The sequence below is a fragment of the Streptopelia decaocto genome (genome assembly GCF_964273445.1).
Source record: "Streptopelia decaocto genome assembly, chromosome: 3".
Lineage (NCBI taxonomy): Eukaryota > Metazoa > Chordata > Aves > Columbiformes > Columbidae > Streptopelia > Streptopelia decaocto.
Window position 1 is genome coordinate 15389786 of NC_138656.1, and position 13294 is coordinate 15403079.

The following is a 13294-nucleotide window of genomic DNA, read 5'->3' on the forward strand; positions in this document are numbered from 1 at the left end:
GAGGTGAATTTGAAAGTGGAGAGCACATCCAGCAGAGCTGAGATGTAAAACAGCAAGCATCGTAGCAACAGCATAAGAAGTTTCTAGACAGAGGCAAATTTGCATCAGGTGCAGAAAGTCTTCAATGCAGTTGGGGTTGTTCAGCCTGGAGAAGAGAAGGCTCTGGGGAGACCTTATTGCAGCCTTTCAGTACTTAAAAGGAGCCTGTAAGAAAGATGGGGACAGACTTTTTGCAGGTCCTGTTACGAGAGGGCAAGGGATAATAATTTTAAACTAAAGGAGGGGAGATTCAGGCTAGATATCTGGAAAAAGTTTTTTACAATGAAGCTGGTGAAATACTGTAACAGGTGGCAGATGCCTCATCCCTGGAGATATTCCAGGCCAGGCTGGATGGGGCTCTGAGCAACCTGTTCTAGTTGAAGATGTCCCTGCTTGTTGCAGGGGAGTTGGAATAGATGGGCTTTGAAGACCCATTCCAACCCAACCCAAACTATTCTATGAAATAACTGCAATATGTCCTATATGCCAATAAGTGTGACTAAGAAGACCCATAATGCCAGCATATCACTGCTCATGATTTTTTTTATTAACTTGAATGGCTTGTTCAGAGATACTGAAGGCAGTGTAGAATTGGGCTGAAGAGATCAGTTTTTATATTCTTTCCAAAAAAGAGTGACTTGCCACTCCCCCCCCCACCCTCCCCCCCTTTTTTTTTTCCTGTAATGGTTTTGATTTGCTTGGTTATCAATACAGCGAATGTGGAAAATTGAAAGCCCACCTGTCACATTGTATAACTGTCTCTTGCCCACAGTACTTGAAGAGGCAGATAACTCAGCAGAGCTTAGACAAGTAAGCTAGCTGCCCTTTCCCTTCTTAGGTGAGAGAGAGTCTAAAAGTGATGGAATTCATCATTCCAACAGGGAAAATATTTGAAAAGCCTACTTCCAAAAAAAATAACAGACAAAATTTCAACCACAATCAATAGTGAAGATACAGAATGGACTCTTCAAAGTGAATAAATGGGCATAAGCCATGAAGTTTATACATCATGTCTTCCCTCAAGTGCCCTTGCAAGTGGTAGACAAAATTCAGTCATGCTTGGCTCTAGCACCAAAGAGGCCTGTGAATGCACAGCAAGTGCATATTCTCTACTGTAAAGGGAGGTTTGAAAAGCCATATGCTGGAGCGTATGTGCTGCAGAAGCTGTGTGGATGCATCATTTAAGTCTTTGTCAACTGTCCTTCAATTTATTATTGGGTTATGATCACAGAAGGCTTCTCAATTTATTCAAAAAAAGAGCAATTATATTTCATCAAAAATTTTAAAGAAACAAATGTTGTTTGTTTTTTTTTTATATCGAGCAAAAAGTAAACTTTTAGTCATGAATAATGAAAGTGGGGAGAGGCTCTAGAATTTCCGGTCCTCTGCTGTTCAGGCCCAAATCCTTTTCTAAAGTGTGTGTTGAAACCCCACATCAGAAAGAAAAGTCACCATTCTGCTCTGCCAATTGCATGAAGTAAATGGTAGATAGGTGCTTTTGTATAATATGTTGGAGAGGGGAGAAGGTCATTAAGGACAAGTAGACTCCAATATTTCAATGAATGTCAAAGGCACGTAGATGCCTACCTGGCATTTTCATTTGATATAATATCCCTTGATAAGTTCGTTGTCTATTGTGTTTAAGTCGGTGCATATTCAGCTTGTGTGAGAGTAATTTATTTTCATTTTTCAGTTGCCTCAAAAATACCATAAGTTGGGATTATGCAGATATTCTTAGGCTGCATTCCACATGGTACTTCATTGTGCAACTGTTAAGATGCTACAAATAAATTTCTATTGGTCTTGTAACAGCAAATCATCTGTTTTTTGAAGGACCTGAAGAAAGTGAGAACTTTTTTCTTTTGAGATTAGACATTTCTCATGGTATTTCTCAGTCTTTGCAGTCTTCATTCTTCTTTGCATGCCTGAGGGAAGAAGCTGTTACATGCTTAATCATTTTGAAATAACATATTTGGAGAAAAGTGTGCCTGACAACTAGGCTTTACCATAGATATATGTTCCTTCATATTTTAATATGTTATATAAAGAAATAGCAGAGAAGCCTGTTGTGCTTTCGGAACCCACCATGTTATCCATCTCTTTCTTGGGGAGTAACACTGCTCTAGTACACTGCAGAAGCACTCTTGTTCCTCGCCATAGTGGTGATTTAGTACAACGTGACATTTAAGAAGAAGACAGAGAAACAACTTCTAAAATGAAAGAGAAATGAAGAGAGTAACTGAAAGTACAGTTGAAACCAGCACCACAACAAGACATGAAGGAACAGAATGTCAGCTTTTGGAGAGAGTGATGGATTTGAAGGTGCCTTTGTGCTGCCATATAAAAAAATTCCAGGAATATTGTCTTTATGAGTTATGAAAAAGCCAAGCCACGCTTCCTTCTACTGTTTTACTTGTTTCGTTCATACACAGAACCATAGCTGAATGAATGGTGTTCATTTCTTGTCAAGAATGGTATTCAAGAAATTAATACCAGATATGTACAACAAAACATACAGATTTCAGAGAGCAAAGGTGCCTAACTATATTCTGGTTAAAATACTTTTTTCCCTCAGCAGTATTTACATGTTGTGGCTACCATTACAAACATGTGGATAATAATTCCCTCTCTACTAGTGCTTGAACACTATGGTAGTCATTAAATTAAATGAATATTTTTTTCCACCAGCATGGGTCATGTAAGAATGCAGACATGAATCAGGAAAGGAGGAAAGTCTATGGGATGACCTGTCAGCAATGTCAGTGGTGCCAAATAAGATACTTCTGCTACTTATTCAGAAAAGAAATAAATAGAACAGCATCTTCAGTTTTAATTTCACATTTCTTTGGTTTATCATTTGCAAAGCTCCAATTTTTAAGAAATGTATAGATGTGAGATAAAAAAAGATGAGTTATTACAGAAGAATTTGGCAGTATTTGTTTCACCAACATTGTGTGTGACTCACTGTTGTGTGGTGTTCTGTGTGTTTTTTCCAAAGTGTGATTCCAATAATGAATACATTGGGAACTTGCATTCCTTTATTAGCTAGCAATTTGTTTCCGTGTTAAATTCACTTGTTCCTCAAATCACAAATCAGCTCTAAGTCAGGAAAGAGGCACAGAGATGTAAATAAGAAAGCTCCTGTTGGAATAAATGAAGGTCTTAATTACCTGTAAAAGATATAAATTAAACCCGCTAAACTCCTTTCTTTGTCAGTGCTTATGACGTAACTGACCAGTACTGTTATTGCCATGATTTATAGGTCTAGCTCTGAAAGTGCTGCCTTCCATTTGATTCCTCTGACCTGCAATGAACATGGCAGTGGGAAATACTGCAGTATACTTTTTTTTTGGTCTCAGAAAAAATGAAGAGAAGAAACAATCCTCCCTCTCTAAATAAAAGGGGATAACTCTGTGTACTGACTCCTAAATTGCGTAAGAAGAGAGTTGTGAGATTAAGGAGTACCTGCTCTCAAATATAGTGCTTTATTTGAATCTTCTCCAGAGATCAGAAAGAAATCTCGGAGCACTCTGTTCCCTCACCCGTTTCTTTACTGCCTGCTACTTTGTTTATGCCAGTTAATATAATTTCTATAAATTGGTTATTTTCCTTTATAAATTAAGGTATGACAGGATGGTTATGAAAAAAATGAAGACTTTTCAGGAATACATTTAAAAATAAAAATAAACTTCAGGAGAAAATACTTGTACAAAAGGTAATAGATAAACTTTAGGTCCAGAAACTATTGTTAGCTTTGTAATACAAGTATATCCCTTTCTATATGTAGTTAAAGAAAATGTGCATCTATTGAAAGAAAGAAATGGAAGAATTGTATTTTCCATTGTGCACGAGTCCTAAATGGTCACACATTTTCACTGGTTGCAGTATTGTGATAGTATGGCATTTCAGCTGTGGCTAGTTTAGATAGTATCATGATCTCATGCTATTTTATCTGATGAACTGTTACTCCTTGCTTAATGAAACAACTTACATGTAATTCATAAGGGTAAGTAGGCAGATATATAACAAGGGATTAATCCTGTTTTAGAGCATGTAACATTTCCAGTAGTAAAGCTGTACTTACATAAGAAATTAAAAAGAGGAGAAAACCTGAGAATTTGTATCATACTATGTTGATTCCTCTGATCTCTTTTAGTGGCAGCAGGGACAAGCTTTATTTTTTCATTAACAATATTCTGGTGCTGTCTGAACTTGTAATGGATTGAGTTCTATAGGAAACTGTCTCCACTGAGCTGAACATGAAAATGAAGCATGTGATTACCTGAAATAAAAGTAGCTATGCAAAACATTTGTGATGGCAGATATGAAAAAATAACCCAAGTGAAAAGATTTAAATAGTTTTTTTAAACAAACGTGAAATTTAATTCCTGAGCCTATCCCTTAATAAAATTTTGTCCCTGAGAGGAAGTGTGTTTTTATGCCAGCAGCAGAAAACTCAAACCACATTCGATATTAAAAACTGGGAAAGATTCAGTCCATTGTAATAAAAAAAATAGGTGTGTACACTTTATAAAAGGTAAAGTGTAATAGTGTGGCTGCTCAATACTATGATATGTATTAGTCTAGTGTATTTGCTAGTGCAAAAGTAGAACTCAACTTATTCGAAACCTCAACGAAGTTAAAGTATTACTCAGAATGTGTCTTTGTTTGTGGAAACTATATGTTCAATAGCAGATAATGTTCAATTCTAATTATCAGTAGTCTTAAGGAACTGTAAGTAAACAGTGGAGTGACAGTTCATTTAGACTCAGCTTAATGTGTATATACTTCTGTGCATATAGTCCCTTTTTGAAAATATTCCAGTGTATATTTTCAGGAGCAAATATTCTGAGTTCAGATTCATATGCTAGCACACTGGTCTGGACTTCTACTGCTATTCATCATAACGGACAATTCCTGTATGACTATATATAGTAATCTCAGTATGCCTGAGGGATGCATCCTAGGAATTAGCAAAGGATTTATTTGAAAGTTTGTGGCTTTAAAGGTTTAACCAATCACGGAATAAAAATGGTCGTTTGGAGTTTGTGTTGGGAGGTTTAAAAAGAGGTGGCGTGTGTCATGTCCAATGGACCAAGTTTAACCTTTTTAGTGTAGTTGTGATTTTCTTAATATTGTTCTCTGGAGTTTCCCTCTTTTCAGTCTGTTAGAATCAATTGAGATTAATTATATCTCTGGTCTGAGCTGATGATGGCTGAAAGCCTGGAACCTCAGGAAATACTTTCTAAAGTTTCCAACTGTGAAAAAGCTGAAGAATCTTTATCATGAGGCAATGGTTTTTACTTGTTTCAAGTTCAGCTGGTTGAAAAATACAGAAGTTTTTCTGCTGTGAATGAATTACATCCCATTTTTGGGAACACAAGGATCACTATATTTTAATCTATCATGTCTGATATCATGCTTCTGAGATTTATACTGTACCTCAAAGCTCTTGAGGAAAGCAATATCTTACTTTGCAAAGCTTGAGATTTCTGAATACATGATGCTATAACGGCTGCTAAGACTTCAGGTTGGATGGCTTGTAAGATTAATAATACACATGTTCCCAAGCTTTTTATCTCCATTTCACTAATTCAAATACAGTTGAGTTTTAGAACTGGTGTGTAGTGACTAAAAATTTTTCACAGTCTGATAGATATTTGTTTGTTTCAGGCCATTTCCTTGCATGCAAACTGTAAACCATTGCAAATAGCACTAAATTGCCCTCCCTTGCAAGTAAGCAAGTATGCCAGGCAAACCAGGAAAAGGTGTGACTGCATCTTATACTGCTAAAAGGGAGATTAAAATTAGCAACATGAGGTAGTGTTGATAGCTAGTACATTCTGAGTTCTGTCTTTATAAAATCTGCCTCTGAAGCTTGGTAAACACTTTGGAAATGAACAGTTTTGCATTTGAGATGATGCAGAAACATTATTTGGTAAGTCCTGTAGCCTAGGTTCCAAAATCATCCAGACTGAGGGACATACCAGAAAGCACAATGTAGATTAGAATGTATATACAAACGGTCTATTGAAAATTTATGCTTGCACAAAGCATGTCACCAGTGCGGATTTAATGCATAGATAAAAAATTTTGTCACTGAGTGATGCTCAAGAGTTGGATGCTCTCATAAGCACCTTTCTTCAAACAGGTTCAATGCTTATCAGAAGCTCAGATGGTCCTTTTCCTGTGTGCCTCAAGGAACTTGCCTCTAGGCATGGTCAGAGCACTTGCACCAAGCTTGAGAAGATGGCTGCTTTTTCTGAGTTAGGGGACAGTTAGCAGGACATGACTGACATGTCCACATGACTGACACAGGGTATGAATATTGGTGGGGAGAATCAGTCATTTCACTGCTTAACAATGGTATCCCAAAGTTTCTCCTTAGATGTGTCCCTAAACCCTTTCTTTCTTGGCATGTTTTTAAATGGATGATTCTGGATATATGGACTTCAGGTGGATCTTGTCTTTTATCTCAGTCTGCTGGATCCATAATCAGGATGATCTGTGGTCGTGTTCCCTGAGTGCGCTGACAGCATGCATTGGTGCTAGATGCGTTTCTAGATGGCGATTCTGTAACATCTCTGAAATAGATCTATGTTTCCTGTATATATGAGCTGACACATAAATAACATGTCTAACTACTCCTAAATAATTAATCGTACAAATGTGAAGTCTACATATGCAATTCAAAAAAAATATAGTTCTGGAATGTCTTGTCAAATCATACATGCCATCAGTGTTTTCTTCTACATTTATTTTGAAGAATGTTTTTCTGGGATACTTGTCATTCAGCACAAAAGGGCTAGAAGATCACGCAGGTCAAAGATTATCCAGGTTTTATTCTCTATCTAATATTTATTTCTCCTTACCAGGTGATTTGTATATTGGAGGAGTGGCCAAAGAAATGTATAAGTCCTTGCCAAAACTGGTGCACGCAAAAGAGGGATTCCAAGGCTGTCTTGCATCAGTTGACTTGAATGGACGACTCCCTGATCTAATCTCAGATGCTCTCTTCTGCAATGGGCAAATAGAAAGAGGATGTGAAGGTATTAAATATGCTGATATTTTTTTATATTGCAGTGAAAGTATTGTGCAAATCCTGCAGAGTTTTGTTGATAGGTACACACCATACATGGAGAGACTATGTTTTACCTACTTCTAAGTGATCTTGTTTGACCCTTTCTTTTATAAAGACTGCACTATTTTTAGTATTATGGAGACAAGTGTGCACTGTGCCCTACAGCATAAAGATTGACATGAGAACATGAGTTAACTTCTTAAATGTTTATATAGGTTCCAGCCTTCTCCAGTGGCAAGATATTTTGCATGTATTTTGTTTACTTCTGATGTATTTTAATTAATGATAGAAACAATAGCAATTAGTGCCAATGAAGGCCTTTGTATCTTCATAACACTTAGGCATTAGCTAATGCTGAGACATTAGCTAATTAATTCCATTTTTAAAGCAGACATTTTGGGTTTATTAATTCAAGGCTAATTTATGAAACTGTTTAAGATGAATCTTCATCTTCCATCTTCTCTATTTTTGCTCACCCCTGAGATTTCTATTGTCATGAGCCTTCCTATCTGAAAACAGTAACAGCCAAATATGTTTTATCTCACAATTTTTATGTCTTTGTTGACTCATCTGGGTTATAATGAAATGTAAGTGAGGATAGAATTAGAAGAGGTGTATTTCTAATTGAAGTGTGTCGTCCTCTAGCTATTTCTCCAGCTGCCATTTAATCCCACGTTATTTTTACTATGATTTATGGAATAATTTAAAGCAATTCTCTGTCCTTGCCTATATATTTTATTCACATAATTCTGAATTTTATGGCTATGTTCAATTTTATGTGTTCTCCCCTCTTTCAAGTGCCATTCTTCTCTGGACAGAAAAATGTGTAAATGACATTGTGGAATTTCAAGTTGGAATCTTGATGATTTTGATATCAAGTTTGTTAAATTTGTAAATAGACATTGTAAAAACTACAAGCAGAGCTGGGGGCTTTTCTCAAGCTTAATCCGATAAAGCTTTTCTGGTGGATAAATTATCCTCTTTCGTTCTGCCTACAGTATGTTTGTAGAATTGGAACTTCACCTGCTGCCTTTAGTTAACAGTATAAATTCTATTGTTAGCACATAGAAACATGTAAAATTCACAACTCATTTCTCCATAGCTTTAGTGTCTATTTATTTCTATCAGGAATGGAAAAAATTTGTATAAATTAGTTTGTCACTGGTTTTAGAAAATTAGATTCTGCTTTCTGAATGATGTTAGCAAGTTCCATGCTTGCACCATCCCTTCAGAGAATCAAAGTATGCCTTAAGTCTGTTATACATTTCATAACTTATTTTGAAATTATGTAATTTTCTAAATGAATTTATGTACTTCAAAGAAATATTGCCACAGGCATAGAGTGCAAGTTCACCTTCTAAACCAGTGGCATAACTCAGTTATCGGTGAATTTAATAAAGCTATCAATAATTTAATAAAGTCTATATAAATATTGGTCTCTTTTTGTTGGAGAGTCAGCTGTTTCCAACACCAAAATCATCTGCACAAGCAAAATGGTCAAACCAGATGTGCTGCCTGGCTCCCAGAGAACTTCCTCATCAAAAGTCTTTTGCCCACAGAATGAAATCTTTGACGGCGTGGAATTAAATATTCTCTTCCAAATTTTCTGCTTAACCCTTGCAAGTTCACTCTTCTGTCTCATTCATTTACTTCAAGTCTTCCTGACTCACCTGTCAGCCTCTTGTCTGCAGACCATGGATCAGATGTACAAAAAAAAAGTTCTGACACTTAAAATATGATTTAAGTCACTTGCAAATTCAGATTCCTCCTAGAAGTCTCTTGTATGCCTCAAGCTCCCCAGAGCTCTGCTGCTCTGTACAGGCAGGACTGCCTTCACCCTTACAGAGCTGAACAGTTTTGCATCTGTCTCGTGCTGCAATGGGATGCATAAATTCTCTAAGTCCCCTAAGATGTTGAGTTCAAGGAGCTCAGGACACAGCCACAGAAGTAAATTCAGAACAATAAATATTATTCACTGCCACTCTCAATCCAAAAGACAGCTGGCCGTACTAGTGTGTATATGGCATTTATTAAGACATCAGCCTGCTGCAAAATATTTCCTAAGAAGTGAGGCACTTGGATTTGATCTTCTTCAAACTCTTATGGGATTGAATTCCCCACCATTCTGGTATAGAAAAAAAATCCTGGGGTGAAAGCTCTTTTTTCTCATTTCTATCAAACTGTGAAGCCATGACATACTACTAATTAATTTTATCTGTTAGGAGTATGTTAGTATCTGTTAGGAGTAGGTATTTCTCAAAAACTTTACTGTCATCAGCGTGTGTTAAAAATTCTTTCTTTGGAATGTTTTTTGCAAGCGCACATATGGGATTGGTGTGGCAAGTTGAAAGGCTTGCATTTCAAAGGTTCAGCCACAGGCAGATAGACATCTCTGTCCTCTATCATTGTGCATTGAATATAATTTACACTTGGCTGAATGCACCTTGTTGACAAATTTTCAATGGCTAGAACAGCTAGAAACATATATGTGCTAACTAGCTCATTGAATTGTTAACAGCAAACCCCAGAGCCAGGTTGCAAGTGTCAACCCTGTTTTTCTCTAGTCAAAGGTATTGTACTTTCTTTAAATACTTTAAATAAAGCACAATTATAGCAATTAGAGAATGATTAAAAAAACCCAAAACTTTTGATGTATTTAGGAGGAAAACGCACTGTGTACATTTGTATGTGTCTATAATATAAACTGTGCATTAAAAAAACTATATGAAAATTTTCAATGTATTAACATACATGATTCTTGGTAGCAAGATATGGAATTTTATAATGCTTTTAGTGTAATATATATCATGGAAGCTATCACATAAGACAAATGTAAATAAGCGACCAAATCCAGTCAATTAAAAAGTCTGCAGTGAAGACTGAATAAATTACAATTTTTAAATAGAATGTAAATCAAAAGGTGAGTGCTTGAGAAGAGTGTATTACAATATCTTTACTAAATAGCTTAGTTCTGTAATATATATATAGGAAAATATGAACCTGCTATAGTAGATCTTATAGTATTTGATGACATTAAACAGTCCTTCTCTGTTCTTTAAACAAACAAACAAACAAGAAAGCCTCTTTTTATTAAAAGAAATCCTTACATGTAAGCTAATCTTGATGTCAATTTTTTTTAATAATGACTACTATAGATAAGCAAATACTTCTAATAATCAATTTTATAAAAAGCAACATACCCTCTTTTTTAACAAGATTGTATCTGTATTTTTTTCCAAATACGTATGTTTTATAATACACTTCTTAGTGTGTTTACAGGGTCCTGCAGTTTATGTACTTTTAAGTCCTTGTGACTTTTGCTCTACTTTTGCAAAGATGAGGAAATTTAACATTGCATAACTGAAGTGTAAATAAATGCATGAATATATAACATTTAAACACCTACAGATATTTTCACTTCATCTTTGTAAAGTTTCTGAGTAGCAGAGTCTGGTGAGAAAAAAATGTGTCTTGTCTTGTCAGCTACGGGATTCTGTCATTATAATCCCCAGCTCAAGAAAGGGTGATGTAATGCCCAAATGTTTAAACTTCTGGGCTCAAAACTCAAAGAAAAGAAATCACTACCCTATGCCTGCCTACTGCAGTCAATTGGTTATGGGTAGTATTATTATTATTCGAACAGAAGGAAATAAAATAGTTAATAGTTTTGCTGCAGAAGGAAATAAAATAGTTAATGGTTTTGCTGAAGCGGGGATGCAGTGTACACTGCCCTCATTGTTAATCCCACTGGTGGCTGTTCAGGCCCTGGCTCAGAGGTGGGCTGGAGCAGTGCCTCGTTTAAAGCAAGTGGCCATTGAACTGACTTAAATCATATTGATATCGATTTTTCTAAAACACTGGCAAATCAAAAGAAAATCTCACACTGAGATCTTGGAAGGAGCTGTAATGTGAAAGAAGGGTTAAGTGGATTTCTCTATACAGGATGATTTAGGATATTTATATAGTCTTTGGACCAGTTTTGCCCTGTCATAAACGACTTGCAGTGGGAGTTTCAAATATTGATATGTCTTCTTCAAAACAATTTAGGAGAGTTTTATAATCCCAGAACCAAATTTTTCCTTGTGGTGTCAAGAGTCAGTGTGAAATGTGCATGTGAGCTCACAGTAATCTGTAGTTCATGGTCTGTATTCCAGTCTTCATTCACCAGTCATGAGGAAAGGGCTAAAAAAAAGAAAGACCAGAAAGAATGACAATGCTAATTATTCTTGAATTCAGTGTATCTGAACATGACAAATGGCTAGTCAGAATTCAGCCATGCATTTACTCTGCTAATGCATTCATATCTATCCAAGGAAGAAGGAAAAAAAAGCTTTTAATTTGCCTTCATTACATGTCATCAGCTCAATTAACCATTATATTTGTAGTAAAATACTGGCAAATTACTGCTTTCTTATTTTGGCTTGCCTGAAGATTTATGGCTATTAGCATTAATTTGTTTGCATTATATGGCATTTCTTTCTCTCTTTAACAGCAGCATGCACTTTACTCTGAATGTTTTTTTCTGTGTTTGCTGCCATTTCAATATTGCTTACTAACATTTAATATATTTTGCTTTTTTTTTATTTTGCTGACAAAGTTGCATTGATGAAAGCTGATTTGCAAGGTAGATAGCCCTGTGTGTATTAAACAAGACTGAAACCCCCAATGCATAGTTTTATTTCTGCAATAAATGCTCTGTACCTTTCAGAACTAAAATACGTCATTTTATTTCAAATTTTGTCTTTCACACCTCTAAAACAGTGGACTACATGAACTTTCATTTTCAAGAATAGCTTGCATAAAGGCTTTCAGTCTTGAATATCTTTGTATAGTGATTGCTTTACTGCTTTGATCATTCCTTTTCAAATTTCTTTATAATTCAGTAGTCTAGTTATGATTGTCTAGAAATAAAGTAGCTTTGTTTTTCATGCATATATCACATTTTGGCATGCCAGTTCATTAGTAGTCTGATTTTATGCATCTCCCCTTTAAAAAGCAACCTGCATGGGATCCCTGAAGCATGTGAATCAGTACTTGCCAACATTCTTGCCAAAAAATCCCAAACTCATCTTAATTTCAGACCTAAATCATTTAAAATAATTTGTGGGATTAAAACCATTGTATAGTGTAACTTCATTTTTTAAAATATTTTATTTTGGTTTTAATTTTATTTTCCAATCTTTAATTTCGTCTCTCAGAGCTTTGCTTTCTGTGGCATCTGGCTTTACTGTTTGAAATGTGTTTACAGGAAAAAGTAATCCTGAAGTTTTTAGAAAATATTTAGCCAGTTAATAGTCTAATATGAGATTAACAAATAGCTTACAACAAAGTTGATATTCCCACTGTACCTGGAATAACTCTGCTTCAGTTTGTGTATTCTTTTGTGTTTAACACATCAGTTTTAAAACTAAAGAAAATAATATTATAATATTATGTGCTGCTACAAAATCAGCAAGTTTATGTGCGTTTTACTTGTTAACTCTTTGTTCATTTGTTTTGAGATGTTGGCAACTAGTTCATGTGATCCAGTGAGTAATACCTTTCTTTGGAAGACAAAGTGCGAGTCCTTTTTTGTATATTCTCATCAGGCCCCAGCACAACGTGCCAAGAGGATTCGTGCGCAAACCAGGGCGTGTGCTTACAGCAGTGGGATGGATTCAGTTGTGACTGCAGTATGACCTCCTTCAGTGGACCACTATGCAATGACCGTAAGTACACTAAAAATTGCTGATCTGAGCACTCAAGTGCTTTAGGACAATATTATTTTAATATTAGATATTTAAATGAACTGGCAAACCCTGTGAAAATCTATAAGGTTTGTAAGAAGAGCATAGCTAAACTATACAGTATAAATTTTGGACAATGTGCAGTATCAAACACTGACAGAATTTGGTTTTATTACACTTGATTGCATGTCTAATATACTGATGGTTACCTGGTTGAAATAATCTCTTTGCTGCATAAATGTTACAAATAGTTTTGTTTTTTTTTTTTTTTCCCCGTATTGAAAAACCCTTTTGCATTTTATTATCTTAAGCTATATTGTAATTTTGTAGCATTATATCATGAGGGCTATAATTACTGTGAAACAGTTGACAAGGCTCGTTATCTCCCTTTGTAGATTTCTTTAGGTGACACATTAAGCATGCCAATAATAAAAGCTTGCCGAGTATT

The 13294-nt window shown here is 35.6% G+C and overlaps 1 protein-coding gene across 14 annotated transcripts in view; it reads left to right on the plus strand.

Moving 5' to 3' along the window:
* Nucleotides 1–13294, plus strand: part of NRXN1 (neurexin 1) — a 728501-nt gene that overhangs the window by 353161 nt on the left and 362046 nt on the right. For all 14 annotated transcript variants that reach the window (XM_082047389.1, XM_082047384.1, XM_082047394.1 and 11 more), the window contains 2 exons: nucleotides 6915–7088; nucleotides 12709–12828. In XM_082047389.1, coding sequence (XP_081903515.1) covers nucleotides 6915–7088; nucleotides 12709–12828 — 294 coding nt within the window. The remainder of the gene's footprint in view (nucleotides 1–6914; nucleotides 7089–12708; nucleotides 12829–13294) is intronic.